Source organism: Lucilia cuprina, chromosome 5, assembly GCF_022045245.1.
Source record: "Lucilia cuprina isolate Lc7/37 chromosome 5, ASM2204524v1, whole genome shotgun sequence".
Taxonomy (NCBI): Eukaryota; Metazoa; Arthropoda; class Insecta; order Diptera; family Calliphoridae; genus Lucilia; species Lucilia cuprina.
The window spans coordinates 54,267,117-54,287,849 of NC_060953.1; the positions used below are offsets into that span (position 1 = coordinate 54,267,117).

Consider the following 20,733-nt stretch of genomic DNA (forward strand, 5'->3'; position numbering starts at 1 on the left):
ACTGAACTTGAACTGAACTTGAACTGAACTTGAACTGAACTTGAACTGAACTTGAACTGAACTTGAACTGAACTTGAACTGAACTTGAACTGAACTTGAACTGAACATATTTTGCCATTTCATTTTAGTTCTCTATTTTCAAAAAACCCGTTACCTAAAAAAGTTCACACATACATTATCCTAAACAACAAGCTAACTACAATCATTTTAAAATAGTTCGTTCGCTTTCTAAAAACTAAATTAAAAACAAAAAACCTTTTAAAAAAATATTTGCAATTATCTAGCAAATATAAACAAATGATTTTAAAAGCCACAAATTTCCATACAAATTCTAACAGCAAAAAGCATTAAAATAAAGAAACAAACTTAAAAGATTAGCACAGTTTAGAGGCAACGAAAAGCTACACAAAAAAACTAACATTAATACAATTATCCTTGACTAAAACGAAAAGTAGTAACGAAAATCAAATAAACCAAAATAAAAGAAAAACAGCAATAAGAGGTATAAAAACAAATCTCTACAATAAATCCACCGTTAACAAAAAATCTATATGATTCAGTTATAGTTTTTTTTGTTGATACCAACCAAAGTTATTAGAACACCTTGAGCTCTAGATAGTGGTTACAACAAATATGCTTGCATTTATACATATATAAACTCTCTAGCCATCATCATCATCATCCTCAACAACAGCGTCCTCATCTGAATGCCTCATAAACATTTTATACGAACAGGAAAAGTAGAAATTTTCTTTCAAAAACGTTTGGCAAACGCCACTTGTTTAACATTTTAAAATGAACAAAAATTGTAAAACTCCATATAAAAAACAATTTTTTTGCCTTTTACTATTATTTTTTTCTTAAACATAAGAGCAATTGCTAGAGTGCTGTTAACAAACTATTGCAACGATGGTGATAAACCAACCATGCAACAAACAACTCTTAAGAATCTAAAAAGCATCAACAGCAGAGTATTTAAGCATTCAACCATTCAACCGTCGTCATAAGTGGTTTGGCGTTGCAAGTTGTAATATTTAGTTATTGCTCTTGCTGCTGATGCTGCTGCTGTTTGCTTTTGGTAGCAAATGAATTTTTATTGCTTAAACTATTGTTATCTATAGAATATTTTCATATTGTTAAAAAAAAATTGTAGTTGGAAAATAGTGGAGAATAAAATTGTCATCATTCAATAAACTGACATCAGGTGATAATTTTAAAATTTAAAAAAATTTAATTAAAGATTTTATAAAACTTAAACTCTGTGTAGCAAGGGTTTGCAATTGACTTCATTACAATTTTCATTTTATTCGTTTTATATCATCTTCTAGGTCGAATTTATAAAATTTACACAAAATATATGATATTTAAGTTAAAACACTCTAAGACCATTATCTCTTTTTTCCTCTCTTACTTATGTCAAATTCTTTGTCATTTTATTAATGACATTTTCATAGTTATTTCTTCATTTTATTATTCTTTAAAATAATTTAATATTTAAACATTATTTTAAGCACGATTTTTATGTCAAATTTTATCTACAATTTACTTGAGACTTTTAATAGGGAATTTAAGAAGATAGAAATTAAGCTGTCATTAAGTAGATGCCAGTCAGTTAATTTAAGAAAAAAGATAGTTAAATTAAATTATTGTAATATTAATAATGTTTCCCTGTATTTATGGGAATATTTTCAAGCAAATTATTTAAATTATTTTGTCTGTTGGACCAGTACTCCTCTTGTCTTTCCTATGCTATCTAAAAGCTTCAACATAGAATTTGACACAAAGTAATGACATTCTCCTCATTATACCAGTACCAGTACTCCTCAAATATCTAGCTAGAATCTAAAAAACCAATCCAAAGACTAGGCAATACAGTAAAACAAAGTGAATAGTTTATAGACCGGTAGTCTAACAAATATAATATTCAATAGGCTAGTCCATAGATTCGTCAATAGACTTGCTCATAGAATAGTTTACAGACTTGTCAAGGACTAGCTTATACACTAGTCAATGGACGATTTTATACATACAAGTCAATGGACTAGTTCATAGACTATTAAAAAGACTAGTCCTTAAACTAGTCTATAGAATAGTCCTTATACTAGTTAATAGACTGGTGCATAGACAAGTCTATATAATAGTGAGTGGACTAGTCAATAGTCTAGTTAAAAAACAGTCTATTTAAAGAGACCTCTATCCCCCGATTGGCTCGATTGCGTTAAGGATGCACTTTTTGTAAACAAGGTTGAAGACAATCTTTCCTACCTAAGCTAAGAGAGAGTCGCCTTTGTAAGCGAGACAGCTACAAATGAAAAACAAACTTAATCAATTTTTTGTCTCGTAGTAATCTATAGGGTGATGATTGATTTTCTCGCAAAACAAGCAAACTCAGAGAAAAAACATGGTTCGACATGGTTACTATAACTAAACTATGTTCACTGTAACAATATATTTATATCAAAAACATATATTTTTTATTTTTAATTCGATTTAAACAATATTATTGTTACTACAATCATTATTATCTTCATGACAGTTATAAATTTGAGTTTGATTCACTGAAATATAATTATTTTTTCAATACCCGAATAATTGTAAAAAAACATATTTTATTATAAACAATCATTTAAACTTAAACAAATAATCTTTATATGTTTCGTTATACTTGAGACTTTTAATAGGGAATCTAAGAAGATAAAAACCAAGCTGTCATTAAGTAGATGTCAGTCAGTTAATTTAAGAAAAATGATAGTTAAATTAAATAATTGTAATATTAGTAATGTTTTTCTGTGTTTATGGGATTTTTTGAAGCAACTATTAAGTAAATTATTTAAATTATTTTGTCTGTTGGACCAGTACTTCTCTTGTCTTTGCTATGCTATCTAATAGCTTCAACATAGAATTTTACACAAAGTAATGACATTAAACTCCTCAAATATCTAGCTAGACTCTAAGAAACCAATCCAAAGACTAGGCAATACAGTAAAACAAAGTGAATAGTTTATAGACTGGTAGTCTAACAAATATAATAGTCAATAGGCTAATCCATAGATTCGTCAATAGACTTGCTCATAGAATAGTCCACAGACTTGTCAAGGACTAGCTTATACACTAGTCAATGGACGATTTTATACATACAAGTCAATTGACTAGTTCATAGACTATTTAAAAGACTAGTCCTTAAACTAGTCTATAGAATAGATTGGCTCGATTGCGTTAAGGATGCACTTTTTGTAAACAAGGTTGAAGACAATCTTTCCTACCTAAGCTAAGAGAGAGTCACCTTTGTAAGCGAAAGAGCGACAAATGAAAAACAAACTTAATCTATTTTTTGTCTCGTAGTAATCTATAGGGTGATGATTGATTTTCTCGCAAGACAAGCAAACTCAGAGAAAAAACATGGTTCGACATGGTTACTATAACTAAACTATGTTCACTGTAACAATATATTTTTATCAAAAACATATATTTTTTATTTTTATCTTCATGACAATTATAAATTTGAGTATGATTCACTGAAATATAATTATTTTTTCAATACCCAAATAATTGTAGAAATAAAATCATATTTTCACTTCACAGTTAAATAGACTAATGAAAAGACACTAGTCTTTTCATAGACAAGTCAATGGACTAATCCATAGAATAGTTCGTGCACTAGTTACTAGACTAGTCCTTAGATTAATTATTAGACTAGTCCCTGGATAAGTCATTAAACTAGGTCCTATACAAGTCCATAGATTTATCAATGGACTTGTCGTAGACTTGTTTAATCTATATACTGGTCAATGGATTATCTCATTTACTATTCCATAGAAAAGTTGGTAGACTAGTCAATAGACAACTTAATAGACTAGTCAATAAACTAGCCTATTGTACACTTACTATTTTAATAGACTAGTCCGTAGATTATCCAAGAGACTTGCCCATAGAGTAGTCAATAGACTAGTCCACGAAATAAATTTGCTTTGAAAATTTTTATCTTTGATATATGAACTATGACCCATGAGTTTGTTGAGAATTTTCATTTCTTGGGCTTTTTTTAATAAACTTGATGAATTTGATTTCGTCTTGGTCTTGCAAATGGAAAAGTTTTTGCAACATTTAATTTAACTTGTTGAATTGTAAGCAAAATGTAGCTGATTTGCAACATTTTTTTTAATACAATGGCAAATGGTCTTGCAATGTTGTAATGCTACATGTTTAGAGATTCATTTCATTAGAAAGCAATAGTCTTGCAAATTTACAATGCTTTATATTTAAACTTATGCAGTAGCATTTCTTTATTATTACAGAAGATGATTTCGTATTGGTCTTGCAAAAGTTTTTGCAACATTTCATTTAATATGTTGAATTGTATTGTATGCCTCTAATACAATGGCAAATGGTTTTGCAAAGTTGTAAAGCCACATATTTAGAGATGCATTTCATTAGAAAGCAAGAGTCTTGCAAATTTACAATTCAAAATATTTTAGCTTACTTATTCAGTAGCATTTCTTTATTATTACAGAAGATGCAAACTTCTCCATTATTAAAGCGAAATGATTTTGTAAACTTACAATACACTCTAATCAAATTGCGTGGTAAATTGCTTGTTGCAAATGATCTTGCAAAATTCAAAATTCATTCAAATTCAAATTTTGATAATAAATCGATTGGTCTTGTAAAATACGTTACTTTTTTATAACAGTTTCATTCTTCTAAAACAATGTATAACATTTTAGAGTTTAGTTGATCTTGCAAAACTACCATGCAAAATTTGTTAAATAGTAAGAATTCTTGAAAAGTTTTGTTAATAAAGATTATTTAGACTTCGTTGTGGTCTTGTAATATTACTATGAATCATCATAACGTTGTTGCTTTTCTCAGAAAATTTTGAGATTTAAATGATCTTCATGTTAGAAAAATATTCTCTATTATTGCTCAATTACTGTAGTTCTTATGTTTGCCATGGATTTAGTTTCTATGTTTATGAAAAAAATATATATATATATATTTTTTTATTATTCTAAACTCACCTTATCTTTTGTTACCACTCCCGTTGCCAGTGATTGTTTCTGTTGATAGTATTCCTCACGAGCATTATTATTTAAACTATCAATTATGGCCGAAGTATTAACATGAGAATCATAAACTAAATCTTGACTGGCACTTGAGGCAGCAGATGACAATGATGATGTGGATGAAGAGCCATAGTTATTGACTGGTAAAGAGGTGGCTGGTGCAGGATTAATACCATAAGAGGCGGCGGCTACATTAGCGGGTGCTGCCGAGGAACTACTGCCAGTATTATATTTATCCAAAGATATACTAGAAGGTGATACGGTTTTGGGTGGTTGAGATTGATAACCCTGCTGAAGATTGGGTTGTGGTAGATGGCCATATTGTTGAACTGAAGGTTGTTGATATTGATTCGTTAGTGGTTGAGGTTTTTGTGATATTTTCTGATATTGTTGTAACGATGGCTGTGTTACTCCTGAGGGGAGTTTTTGCTTTATGTTGCTATTCTTGTTATAGTTGGCCGAGGAGGTGGAAGGACGTCTTTTAGCATTATTATTTTTATTAACTCCATGTGGTCTTTTGGTGGCACGATTTTTGGTAATTTTACCACTAGTGGTTAAGGTTCTCTGACTGCCTACTGTAGTGCTTAGAGTGGCCATAGTTTCTGTTTCATCAGAAGCTGCAGTAATACCGGCTAAATTGTTATTTGATCTAGCAGCCACAAATTGTTCAGCTGGATCTGTGGTATCAGTGGAAGGTTCAAAAGTGGTACCTTCATATTCTTCCTCAGAGTCAGGACTTTCGGTAGTTTGCTGTTCTTCTTCGGCAAAATTTTCCTCTGGCATCATTTCGGTGGTGGTGGGAAACTCTCTCATTTGTGTAGCTTGAGAGGTAACAGCAGCCTGTGCTGCTGCCAATTTATCCATAGAGGTTTGTAACTGCAACAATGTAGTTTCATCCAACACCAAAGTTGGTTCAGTTTTATCCTCTTCCTCTAATTCCTCGAAACGTGTCGGCATGGCTGTAGGGGTCAAAGTGGAATTTTCCTCTTCCTGTACCTCCAATTCTTTAGGCTCAACCGTATCATCTTTTGTATCAGAAGTTTTGTTGACATTTGTTTTCTCTTTTAGCGGTTCAGCTATATCCAAAGATTCCTTAAGTCTAGCCACTCGTTCTACAATTCTCTCCAACATATCCTTTTGAGATTCAGGCAGATTTTTAGTATCCAAAGTTAAAAGTTTATTATATTTTTCAATATTTTGTTTAACCGTTTCAATATCTGCCTGCATTTTAGCTGCTGCAGGCGCTGCTGTAGGTTTATCTTCGGTGGGGGCATAATAGGTTCTAGCTCGTCGATTGCTATAACCCACCAGTTCTATAACTCCAGGATAATTGCCGCTTTCACTAGCTGCGCTTGCGCAATACAGCCCCGCAAAAGTTAGTAACATCAAGCCCACTCTAAAGTTGTAACCCATGTTGCTTTTAAGCTTTTTTTTATAAATTTCAATACACTTTATGTTTTACAGAAAAAAAATTTTTAAAATATTTAAATTTTCCACAATTTTGTTGTTGTTTTTTAAAGATATTATTTTTCAAATTCTGTAATTTTTTTGTGTTAAAATGATAGTCATCTAACTGTTTTTGTTTTATTAAGTCTTAAACGTCGTGCTAGTAACTAATCTCTTTGGATTTTTTGTTTTTTATATCTTTTATTTTATTTTTTTTAAATTTCAAGATTTTTTTCTTATATTCCTTTTATTTTATATATTTTATATAGTAACTCTTTTTTTCTATTCTGGATTTTCTAACCACTTTACACTTGGTTTTATATAAAAAAAAAAAATACTGAATTTAATCCAACTCACGTTTAAACATTAAAAAACAACTTCAACTTAAGGCAAAAACAAAAAAAAAACAAGATTTTTTTCAGTTGAAGAAGAAAGTTCAAGTTTTAGCCAATTTACGAACCGTTAACGTTTCAATTTTTTTTCTTTTTCAAATCTATTTTTTGCTCAATCTTTTCTTTATAATAATTTTCAAATCCCGCAAACTTTTTTTGATCTTTTCAAAATTTTACAACCGCTAGACTTGTAACTAGTAGCACCGCCGTGGTACAAATGTTTTATGTTTAGATTTTGCAGCGTCTTTTAAAAATTTTTCCTCCAACCTGGTTTACAAAATACAGAAAGAAAAAAATCACCCAACAACTCTTACACTAGACTTTAAAATAATTGTGTTTGATATCTTGTTCTTGTTGTTATTGTTGTTTCATTTCTTTAGATTTTTCCCAAGTTCATGATAGTTGGTCTAAAAGCAGGTTTAAGCCAAACCATATAGTTCAAACTAAAATTTCTATCATACCAATCCAGTTGATCGTTTCAAACATGTTTACTAGCTTATGCAACTTTCTTTTGGTTTGTCCCACTAGTTGCGCAGCACTTTCTTTCTTCTCTTTAGTGTTGATGCCTGCTAACGAATGCTCTTAAATGTTTTTGTTTTGCTCTTTTTATGTTTCTGTTTCGTATTTTTTTTTTTTTATTTTTCTAAGCTTTTGTTATGATGTTTCTATGAATTGTTGCAATTTTTGTGGTGGTCAACTATTAAGCTGTAGAAGTTTTTTCCGAGCCCTAAGTACTTGTTTACTCGATTAGTACTAAAGGGTTAAAAAAAAGTACTAATGTGACGTGAAACTTAAAGGAAAATAAATTCTTATAGAACTTTTCCCGCATCTAGTTCTTAGGGTAAAAGAGCCGATTCTTGTAAGTGGATTAGTCTTTTACACGATTTTTTCTTACATTTCATCAAAATAGCTTAAAAAATTTAAAAAAGTCAATGTTTTGGATCACCCTAACCGTGATATTCAGAACCATTATACATTTCGATTACATTTCCGCACTCAGTTATGCAACGATCGAAAAATTGGTGTTCCAACAATAAACGGAATCGTAAGAAAAAGAAGAAGCAATTCCATATTATTTTAATGCTTTAAGATTGTGTGTATTCTGCATTACGAGAGACTCTCGCTTGTTCTTGTAGCCTGTCGGGACTAAAAACTATAGAACTTAAATCACTCCTTGATATTCTTTGACTCTTCGGTAGAATGATGCCACACGATGAAAATTTTGATTCGAATTGAAATGCAGATTTTAAAAATTTCGGGAAGTAGGATCTCTCGTTAGTTCTTGTAGCCTGCTGGGACTAAAAACTGTAAAACTCAAATCACTTCTTGATATTTTTTGACTCTTGACAGTTTGAAGAGAACTTCTGTTGGACGCTGCAGGCGCTGCTGTAGGTTTCTCTTTGGTAGAAAGTTGCCACACTGAGAAAATGTTAATTCGAATTGAAATGCAGAATAAGGGTGATTTTAAAAATTTTGGAGCTCTCGTTAGTTCTTGTAGCCTGCTGGGACTAAAAACTGTAGAACTCAAATCACTCCTTGCTATTCTTTGACTCTTGGCAGTTTCAAGAGAACATCTATTGGACGCTGCAGGCGCTGCTGTAGGTTTCTCTTCGGTAGAAAGTTACCACACGGATATAATTTTTCTCGGATTGAAATGCAGAATAGGGGAGATTATAAAGTTAGTTCTGGGACTTGACTACTCCTTGGACTAATCTATTCACTAGTTTAGGTATTAAGTATTTTATTGTCTAGTATATTAACTAGTCTATCGACCACTCTATTAATTTATATATAAACTAGTCCATTAAGTAGTCTATCCAATAGCCTATTGCTAGCCTAATGAATAGTTCATTATCTTGGATTATGGACTAGTTTATAGGTTAGTGTATGGACTTGTATATTGATTCGATCGACTGGTTTATTGACCAGTCAATTAATTGGTCTATGGACTAGTCTAAAACCTGTTCAGTAGACCATGGACAAGACCACTCTATGACCAGTACATTGATTTCTCATAGCTTGGACTGGTGTATTAGCTATGTTTTTGTCGAGTCTATGGACTAATCTATTAACATATCTATGAGCTAGCTTTTTAACTTGTCTTTGGACTAATCAATTGAGTAGTTGGTGATCTAGTCTATAGATTAGTCTATTGACAAGGCTGTGGGTTGTTTTATACAGTAGCCCCCTTGTTAAAAGTTTCGACTTGATCCACACGTACTGCTCAATGAAGTCTTTAAGTATCGGTCTCCTAAAAGCAGTTACTTAAGCATAAAATTGTTTTTTAACTTTCTGCTTTTATTATTTGCAGTTTTTTTTTTAAATCCAACTTCAAACTTCTAGCTTTTTTTTCTACTCATTCATACTACATTCTTTGGTTGCCCATCTGTTACAAAGCATGCAGGCATTTTTTTGGTTGCAGTTACTACGAAGTAGTCTTCTTATCCGAAGACTTTAGGTGGAAGGAAGTGTTTGAAATAAACGTAGGTCTCTTATGTTTCTTTCTTGTTTATTTACACCTTATCTTGGTGTAGTTGTTCTCAAGTCTTTATTGTTGTTGTCGTTGTTGCTGTGTTGTTCGTGTTATAGTTGATCTGGTAAAATGGGTTGCTGTTTGATTTTCCAGTTGCTACTGTTACGTTGTTGTTGTTCTTAGTGTTGCTGGTTTATGTTGTTCTTACTACTGTTATAACATTTTTCTTTTATGATGTTGCTGTAAACATTTTTGCTGTGTTTTGTTTGCGACTTCCTTATTTGTAGGGTCGAACATAAGGGGAACTAATATTAGTTTTTATTCGAATTGAAAGATAATTTTCGTCTATTGCTTTAAAATTAATTGGAGGTTTGAAATTTGGTATTTATGATGAGTTAGAAATTGTTATAAGAATTAAATTGTTTTATCATAGTATTCTTAAATGGACGACAGTTTGAGCATAAGTTGAGAAAGAGTTTTTTTATCTAGAAGAGAAAGTAAATTGAATTTTGAATATATAAAACATAATTCTCAAAAGTTTCTAAAATCTCTTTGATTCGATTTTCAAATTGATGAACGCCAAAGGACGTTCCAATTGGATATTCGATAACTCGGATAAATCGCCGGAGTAGTCCGATCCAAGCATCCAACTTCGGGATTGTGCCAAGGCAGAGCTGTAGCCTCTTCTTGATCTTCATTTTGACAACTCCTACAGCATGGTTTTTAAAGCGATACCAGCTTACCTAGTCGTGGTCTTCGGAGACCAAGGAAATATTTAGACTTACATGGATCTAAGTGTGGCCACAGCGCTATAGCTATTAAGCACGTGTTCACGCAGCAATGGAGGAGCAGTTTTCAATAATTTCCCTCTTTATTACAAAAAGTGGTACGGTCCGCTAAGCGTGGTGCCACCTCTTGCTAAAGTCTTAGCAATATTATTGCCATACGAACACCCGCGTCCCCTGACCCAAATTAGGGTGATGTTGCGGTTAAGTTGGGAAATTGGCATTTCTCAAACGTTGATATATTAGATATATATGTATATATCTAATTTCAATTCAAAATAGTTTGAGTTCATTAATTTATCTATAATTTACACAAATTAAGTCAAAAAAGATTAATTTTTTCCCTAACTTCAGTTCATTTCAAGTTAATTTTTCATTTGTTTATTAATTTCTTTAATAATTTAATTTGATTAATAATACAATACACAACTATAACTGAAATAATAATATAAAAAAAATCATGTTGTTGCATGTAGCAACAATTACTTTTTATAACACAAAAAAAGAGTTACTATTTTTTAAAAAATACAGTGTGGTAAGAAGGACAGACAGACAGACGGACTCACAGTATTGTCTAGTGCACTCTAAAGGCGGGTTATTTAACTTCAAATTTATTCTTAAAATTGTTATTATTAAATTAATTTTATTTTGATTTTTTCCATTATTATTAGTTTTGATTGTAAAAGTTTTTAACCTTTTATTGTATTTCTTTCTTGTATTTCAATTTTATTCAGTTTTTTTCTTTTTATAAATAATGTGGGAAAATTAAGTTTTTTTTATTTTCTAAAATACATCATCATCATCACCATCTGCGTTTTAAATGTGTCTTATAGATAAAAAATTGCCTGCTACTTGTTGCACGCTATTCTTTTGTAAAAGAAAACTTTTGAACTTTTGTATTTTTTTTTCAAATTAATCTTAAGCTTGTTTTTTTTGGGATTTTAAAAGAAATATATAATTTAATTAATACGGATTAATATTAGATGAACTAAATAAAGTTCATTAAATGAACTTTAAATTAGAAAATAGTTTTAATTTTGGCAAATTTTATAGAAACAGCTTAAACATTTGTAAAAACTTTTCTAACATTGTAAATAAGTAATGCGATCGTTTAATGATCATATGAACATTGTCAAAATCATAAAATTAGTTAAAGTGAATCATGTGATTATGCATGTGATAAGAGTGATTGATCTATTCTATAAAAATTCCAAAATTTCTGAAATAAAACACTAACTTGATCAGTGATCACTGAAGTTTCTCATTATTACTATCAACATAAACTTATGATACGATCGATTAATCAACACCAAATATTTTTTTATCGAAATTGACATTAAAAATTAAATGCGTAGAAATACAATACGATCGGTTAGTGATCACCAACTGTTTCTACTAATATTAATTGTTAAATAAAAATAAGTTAGAAAATATTATAAATATATTAAAAAAACTCAATAAAAGAATAAACGTGATCATATTTTTAATTATAACAGCAACTCGATTAGGGATCATTTAAATTTCTCATAATAACTTTAATGTACTCACAGTTAGTAGTAAACTAGACGAGAAATGGTTCTAGATCTGTGATCGTATTTCTTAATTTGTGATCATGAAAAGAAAACATAAAATTTCGAATGCATGTGATCGAGTGATTGATATTTTTTATAAAAATTCAAAAATGAAAAAAAATATAATCAATTTATTAAAAAATCAATAAAAGAATAAAAGTGATTCAAGTGATCATGAACGTGATCATGCTTTTTTATTAATAAGCAACTCGATCAGTGATCGTTGAAATTTTTCATAATGTCTTTTTATTTAAACTTATGTAATAGTGAGTTAGACAAGAAAAAATTCTAGATCTGTGATCGTATTTCTCAACTTTTGATCGTAAAAAGAAAAAAAAAAACAAATTTCGAACATTTGAAATCTCGTAATAAACTTGATCATGTACGTGATCAGCTTTTTGTTAATAACTTTCACTGTAAACTTATAAAGTACTTAATACAATGTAATAGTTAATTAGAATAAAAATGGATCTATATCTGTGATCGTATTTTTCAACTTGTCATCGAGAAAAGAAAACACCAAATTACGAACATTAAAATAAGATTCGAAATCTTGTAATATAAGTGTTAAACTTGATCTATGGAGAATATCAAAATCTTAGAAAAAAAAACCTTCAAAGCTTAAAAGTTTTGGGAATTTTTTCTCGATCGCGATTACTTATATAAGAAAAACGAAGTGTTTATAAAATCTATTAGCATTGTATGCAACCATTATGTCGAGAATTAGATATTGATTAACGATCATTAATATTTCTCAACCGTTTCTTTATAATGAGCTTGATCGATGATCACTACTTTCTTAGTGATCATTGTCCATATTAGAAGCTTATAACTGTCTTTGACCCAGTGTCTTAAGGTTGTAACGTATTTTAACCCACAAACTGTTTTGTTTGTATATTCTTCAAGTGTCTATAGTGATCCAATTGAAATCCGATCTCTCTTGTCTTAGGTTAGGATTAGGAAATATAAATATCTTTTTCTGAAAAAGTTTCGCATTAGTTGTCAATTTCATTTCACTGAAGACTCTGTAGTATATGTTAAATATTGTAATACGTTTTCTTCGGAGATCATAATGCGATCACCTACATAAAAACCTTACGCCATTCATCATTAAATGGGTTAAAATATAAACTCCTCTGCTAAAAACATAGTTGTTATTTAAAAAAAGATTAATATAGAGTCTCTAGATTAAAGTGCGTGCAACATTCTTGTTAAATTAGAATTAAAAAAATTCTATTCTATTTCCATTTAACTATTTGCTATCTTAATAAAATTCACATCTAAAAAAAGTTGAATATTTAACAGTTGTTGACTTTATAAAAATCTCGACATAATTTCCAACCGCATTTTAAACTAAATTTACATTTAACTTTATGATACTAAAACTCCTCCTAGTACAACATAAATATAATAATATAAAAATCACTTTTTGCACTCATATTTATGTGGCATGTAGCAGACGGACAGATGGACGGACGGATAGAAGTAACTAAGTACATAGAGATTCTTCTCACCAGCTGAATAAGTATATTTAGAAAAGAAATCGAATTAAATAATGCAACCTACAACAACAACAACTTTGACTGCTACTAAATACCTCCAGTACTTCGTGCTAAATATTAAGTATGCCTGCCACAACTTATACCACATAAGATGTTCTACCTCATACAACATACATATGTATATTGGCATCAATTACTTTACTAGAGAACTAGGAAAAAGAAAACTCTATAATATTTTCAACACAGAGACACAAATATTTGCATCGTACAACTAACTCCTCTAACATGGCAACGTGCATTTCTTTAGAGGCGGCTTCTTATACACTACATCTGCTCAAATGTTAAAATGTTGAATATTATTTTGCTTGCTTGCATCTTTTTGGAGGATGTAACCAACATTAGCAACAATTTAGCATTTATACGATATTTAATGTTTGCAACTATTACCACCAAAGTTCCTTTAAAACCAATATCAAGATGTTAGGAAAAAATAAAACGTTTAAGCATATGAGACCAAACACAAGTGTATGAGTTTTATTTACAAATACAAATAAATGCTACAAATTCATTGAAATTTACAGAAACAACTTTAGAAAATGTTATAAAATGCCACAAGGCAGGCAATCGTAGCGGGTATTGCTACAACATTTTTGTGTAAGAAAAATTTTTTGCAAAAATAATTCAATAACAACAAGCAAACATTTCATGACTTCTCCCCAAAAAACCCCGTAGGTTTTGGAAATAAAATATAAAATTTCGTTTACAAACCATAGCTTAATCTATAAAGAAGTCTAGTCTATAGTATAGTCAATAGTCTAATCTATAGTATAGTCAATAGTCCAATCTATAGTTTAGTATATAGTCTAATCTATAGTTTAGTCTATAGTCGAGTCTATAGTCGAGTCTATAGTCGAGTCTATAGTCGAGTCTATAGTCGAGTCTATAGTCGAGTCTATAGTCTAGTCTATAGTCTAGTCTATAGTCTAGTCTATAGTCGTGTCTATAGTCTAGTCTATAGTCTAGTCTATAGTCTAGTCTATAGTCTAGTCTATAGTCTAGTCTATAGTCTAGTCTATAGTCTAGTCTATAGTCTAGTCTATAGTCTAGTCTATAGTCTAGTCTATAGTCTAGTCTATAGTCTAGTCTATAGTCTAGTCTATAGTCTAGTCTATAGTCTAGTCTATAGTCTAGTCTATAGTCTAGTCTATAGTCTAGTCTATAGTCTAGTCTATAGTCTAGTCTATAGTCTAGTCTATAGTCTAGTCTATAGTCTAGTCTATAGTCTAGTCTATAGTCTAGTCTATAGTCTAGTCTATAGTCTAGTCTATAGTCTAGTCTATAGTCTAGTCTATAGTCTAGTCTATAGTCTAGTCTATAGTCTAGTCTATAGTCTAGTCTATAGTCTAGTCTATAGTCTAGTCTATAGTCTAGTCTATAGTCTAGTCTATAGTCTAGTCTATAGTCTAGTCTATAGTCTAGTCTATAGTCTAGTCTATAGTCTAGTCTATAGTCTAGTCTATAGTCTAGTCTATAGTCTAGTCTATAGTCTAGTCTATAGTCTAGTCTATAGTCTAGTCTATAGTCTAGTCTATAGTCTAGTCTATAGTCTAGTCTATAGTCTAGTCTATAGTCTAGTCTATAGTCTAGTCTATAGTCTAGTCTATAGTCTAGTCTATAGTCTAGTCTATAGTCTAGTCTATAGTCTAGTCTATAGTCTAGTCTATAGTCTAGTCTATAGTCTAGTCTATAGTCTAGTCTATAGTCTAGTCTAGTCTATAGTCTAGTCTATAGTCTAGTCTATAGTCTAGTCTATAGTCTAGTCTATAGTCTAGTCTATAGTCTAGTCTATAGTCTAGTCTATAGTCTAGTCTATAGTCTAGTCTATAGTATAGTCTATTCTAGTCTATAGTCTAGTCTAGTCTATAGTCTAGTCTAGTCTATAGTCTAGTCTAGTCTATAGTCTAGTCTAGTCTATAGTCTAGTCTAGTCTATAGTCTAGTCTAGTCTATAGTCTATAGTCTATAGTCTAGTCTATAGTCTAGTCTATAGTCTAGTCTATAGTCTAGTCTATAGTCTAGTCTATAGTCTAGTCTATAGTCTAGTCTATAGTCTAGTCTATAGTCTAGTCTATAGTCTAGTCTATAGTCTAGTCTATAGTCTAGTCTATAGTCTAGTCTATAGTCTAGTCTATAGTCTAGTCTATAGTCTAGTCTATAGTCTAGTCTATAGTCTAGTCTATAGTCTAGTCTATAGTCTAGTCTATAGTCTAGTCTATAGTCTAGTCTATAGTCTAGTCTATAGTCTAGTCTATAGTCTAGTCTATAGTCTAGTCTATAGTCTAGTCTATAGTCTAGTCTATAGTCTAGTCTATAGTCTAGTCTATAGTCTAGTCTATAGTCTAGTCTATAGTCTAGTCTATAGTCTAGTCTATCTAGTCTATAGTCTAGTCTATAGTCTAGTCTATAGTCTATAGTCTAGTCTAGTAGTCTAGTCTATAGTCTAGTCTATAGTCTAGTCTATAGTCTAGTCTATAGTCTAGTCTATAGTCTAGTCTATAGTCTAGTCTATAGTCTAGTCTATAGTCTAGTCTATAGTCTAGTCTATAGTCTAGTCTATAGTCTAGTCTATAGTCTAGTCTATAGTCTAGTCTATAGTCTAGTCTATAGTCCTAGTCTAGTCTATAGTCTAGTCTATAGTCTAGTCTATAGTCTAGTCTATAGTCTAGTCTATGGTCTAGTCTATAGTCTAGTCTATAGTCTAGTCTAGTCTATAGTCTAGTCTATAGTCTAGTCTATAGTCTAGTCTATAGTCTAGTCTATAGTCTAGTCTATAGTCTAGTCTAGTCTATAGTAGTCTAGTCTATAATCTAGTCTATAGTCTAGTCTATAGTCTAGTCTATAGTCTAGTCTATAATCTAGTCTATAGTCTAGTCTATAGTCTAGTCTATAGTCTAGTCTATAGTCTAGTCTATAGTCTAGTCTATAGTCTAGTCTATAGTCTAGTCTATAGTCTAGTCTATAGTCTAGTCTATAGTCTAGTCTATAGTCTAGTCTATAGTCTAGTCTATAGTCTAGTCTATAGTCTAGTCTATAGTCTAGTCTGTAGTCTAGTCTATAGTCTAGTCTATAGTCTAGTCTATAGTCTAGTCTATAGTCTAGTCTGTAGTCTAGTCTGTAGTCTAGTCTATAGTCTAGACTATAGTCTAGTCTATAGTCTAGCCTATAGTCTAGTCTATAGTCTAGTCTATAGTCTAGTCTATAGTCTAGTTTATTTTCTAGTGTATAGTCAAATCTATAATCTAATCTTTATTCTAATCCATCGTGTAATCTATAGTATAGTCTAGTCTATAGTGTATTCTTTTTTCTATAGTTATTATAGTATGTATAATCCACCGTTAGTTTGTTAGTTTATTGAACTGTAGGGTGTTTTAAGCAGTTTTGGTTTTCTCTCAACAATTTTATTAAGAGTTTTCGTATTATAAATTTTTTATTTGTGCATTTTTCTGATGTATTTCAAAAATCTAATGATATCAAAGCTCACTGCACAAAGTGCCATAAAAAGTAAAGATTTTCAGTAATAAAAAAGAAAAAACTACTTACCACTAGTAGTAAGTAGTTCGATGATTTTCTTGCCTGACCATTTAAAAAAGCAACACAAAATGCAAATGTTGCAATTTAAAATATGGCTGTATAATTCGTTTGAGAGCTATGTTTTTTTCTTTTGAAAACTGCTACAAAAACTATAAATACCAACTTAGTAAATTACTGGCAGTATTTATTACAAAATCAACTAACTACAACAATAACCCAACGAACACTAAAAAAACGTTGGTAAAATACACAATACACAATAACTTAATAATAAGGTTTTTTTAGAATTAGGATTTTAATATATATTTTTTTCAAATCATTGTGTTTGCTATGTATTAGAGATTCGATTTAAGCTAAAGAAAGAAATCTGATTAGACTCTTTGTACAACTCGTTCATTGAAGTTGATGATGAACAAAAACATTTTTTTTTCAAATAACAAGTTCATTTCAATAGTTGTTTGTTTTTCTACCTATTCCAAATACTTTAAGATTTAAGCAAAATCGGCCTAGATGATATTTGTAAAAAGCTACAGCATGCAATTTACAGTAGAATAGACTAGTTTAGACTGTAGACTAGACTTTAGAATAGACTATGGAATAAACAAGACTATAGAATAGACAAGAGTGTAGACCATAACATTGACTAGACTACTAAACTGTAGCCTTCACTACAGACAAGACTATAGATTGTACTATAGACTAGACTATAAACTAGACTGGACTATAGACTAAACTATAGACTAGACTTTGTACTACACTATAAACTTGACTATAGACTAGACTATAAACTAGACTATAGACTAGACTATAAACTAGACTATATACTAGGTACAGTGAAATAACTCCCAACGGGTAAAATGAAATAACACCCAATCAACTGTCCATACAAATTGGGAATTATTTCATATGAAATAACTCCCAATTTGTTGGAACTTATTTCATATTTTAATGTTACTGAAATGAAATAACTCCCAATAAAATTTTTGTTGGGAATTATTTCATTTTTTTGAAGAAATTAGGAGATATTTCATATGTATTGGAAGTTATTTCATTTCTGTAAATTTTGTTGAAATTGGAAGTTATTTCATTCTTGTTGGGAGTTATTTCATTTTGTGGTAATAATTTTCCAAACTTTGGTGGATAATGCATTTTGGATCCTTAAACAAGTGTCGTGGACAGCCGGCCTTCGGCCGGGCGCAAGGGTTTAAAACTCTGGGGTATTTCGAATACTGGCTTCGCTAAATTTAACCTTTCTTTGTACACACACATGTATTTTATATCATTATGATTATGAACACTACGATACTTTCAAATGTATCACAATTCCATATGACAATTTTAATAATGCCCATGAGCATAGTGACATAAGTTCCATGGAATACAAATAGTCCATTTATCATGAAAAGGCTTAATTTAGCGAAGCCGGTGTGTGAAATACCCCAGAGTTGAAAACCCTTGCGCCCGGCCGAAGGCCGGCTGTCACCACACTTTCGTAAGGAGTTGGGAGTTATTTCACTTCTGTTGGGAATTATTTCATTGGAAGTTATTTTACACAAATAGATTCTTCGACTTGGGAATAATTTCATATTTTTTGGGATTTGTTTCATTGGGAGCTATTTCGCATTTTTTGGGACTTACATTTGTAAAACTCCCAAACTTCCAATTACTGGGAATTATTTCATTTTAAACTTTGGGAGTTATTTCATTTTAAAAGTTAATTTTTGATGAAATTGGGGTTTATTTCATTTTACTCGTTGGAAGTTATTTCATTTGGGAGCTATTTCACTGTACCGACTATAGACTAGACTATAGACTAGACTAGACTATAGACTAGACTAGACTATAGACTAGACTAGACTAGACTATAGACTAGACTATAGACTAGACTATAGACTAGACTATAGACTAGACTATAGACTAGACTAGACTACAGACTAGACTATAGACTAGACTATAGACTAGACTATAGACTAGACTATAGACTAGACTATAGACTAGACTATAGACTAGACTATAGACTAGACTATAGACTAGACTATAGAGTAGACTATAGAGTAGACTATAGAGTAGACTATAGAGTAGACTATAGACTAGATTATAGACTAGACTATAGACTAGACTATAGACTAGACTATAGACTAGACTTTAGACTAGACTATAGACTAGACTATGGACTAGACTGTAGACTAGACTATAGACTAGACTATAGTCAAGTCTATAGAGTAGACTATAGACTAGACAATAGACTAGACAAGACTGTAGAATTGACTATAGTTTTGATATTGACTATATTATTGGTTACAACTTCATCTCTATTCCAAATTTACAGAATTTCAATACTTTTGCAAGTCAGGATCAGTCAATTATTCATGATAGACTACTGGGTGTAGTGCATCATAAATAACCTAAATCATATTTAAGTCTTCAAAACAGTTTCTCATTCAAAACATTTTTGTTGAATAAATGCCTTTTCGATTTGGTTTGATTTTCTTTTGCTTGTGAGTAACTTGAGTGTAGCCACTCTTAAACTCTTTTGGCTAATAATGACTTTTTGATGCACCCAAATGAAGATCATGATCTCTTTTTTTTCTCTGAATTTAAAGGCGATGGATAATGAATCATAAAAAGTTGAAACAAATAAAATAATAAAACCGAAAAAAACTAATACAATACACTAATGCATTTATTACAACAATAGTTTATTGTTGTTTAAAAGGTTGAATGAAAAATAAAGTTTCACAAAAAAAGTCTTTAGAAAGTAAAAAATAAAATTTTAGATGCACAAAAAACACCCAGAATCATAAATTTAAAATAGAAAAGATACAAGAAGAAAAAAAAAAACAGCGAGCGCATAATAGATAAATTGAAAGCGAATTTTATGGGTTTTAAAGAAATTTTTGATGTTAAAGAGAGAAAAACATCTATTTAAATTTAAATATAAAATAATCTACATACAATAAGATAACAAAAACATTTTATTTAAGTTAGACAGACGTATGTTAATACATAACTAGTAATTGTCTAATGTAATAAAAAGTATATGAAGTGTTTCAATTAAGTTATAATTAAGTGTAATAAAGATAAAAGTTTCAAAAAGGCAAAAGTGGAAAAAGTGCTTTGCTTTGTGAACTTTCATATTATAAGCCTCAAAAAATGTAAGCCTCAACTTTAATTACAATATCAATGGAAATAAAGCTGAAGAGAAATTTTCTGATCGTTTCCGATCTTCATAGTTTATTCCAACATTAAATTTTAATTCTTTGTCGCATTAATAATATGTTTATTTAAATGTTTTACTCTTTATGGCTTCTTCTATTCCATTACAAAATATAGATTGTCACAACCATTACAATGCTATATCAATTATGTTCTGTTTTTACTAGGATTTTCTATGTACCTAAGTCAACAATACGTTGCTTGCTGCATGCCATTATTAATTGCACTCAATGGGAAATAATAAATACAACTAAACAAAAAACAAGAGTTTTTCTTATCAAGATTAAGGCAACAATGTTGCAACAAACAAATTCTTTTTTAAACTGTAAGAAAAAAACAAGTAAAGTTTTTTTTCTTTACGAAAAAAAGATTACTGCTGCTGCACCTTAAGGTGGCATTACATACAATCTTGTAGTTAGGCAACATAATTGTAAAAGGAACTATTATTTTTGGGCTTTTAAGTAATAACAAATGAATTTAAGGCTTAAGGGGATTGTTGTGTGAGAATTTTTAAGTTGATGTTAATTTAATTAAAACTATAGTTAAAAAAACGCAATAAAGCCTTTAAATTTAAGATATTAAATAGACCTGAACTGAACTAAAACTGAACTAGAACTGAACTAGAACTGAACTAGAACTGAACTAGAACTGAACTAGAACTGAACTAGAACTGAACTAGAACTGAACTAGAACTG

At 30.5% G+C, this 20,733-nt stretch overlaps 2 protein-coding genes across 3 annotated transcripts in view; both read right to left on the reverse strand.

Moving 5' to 3' along the window:
* LOC111689609 (elongation factor-like GTPase 1) overlaps window positions 1-20,733 on the reverse strand; it is a 191,983-nt gene that overhangs the window by 105,243 nt on the left and 66,007 nt on the right. The gene's annotated exons all lie outside the window — the stretch shown is intronic.
* On the reverse strand, window positions 4,989-7,132 carry LOC111678142 (uncharacterized protein DDB_G0284459-like). Its single transcript, XM_023439398.2, has one exon. The coding sequence runs from the start codon at window positions 6,474-6,476 to the stop codon at window positions 5,004-5,006; it is 1,473 nt and encodes a 490-aa protein (XP_023295166.2). The 5' UTR covers window positions 6,477-7,132; the 3' UTR covers window positions 4,989-5,003.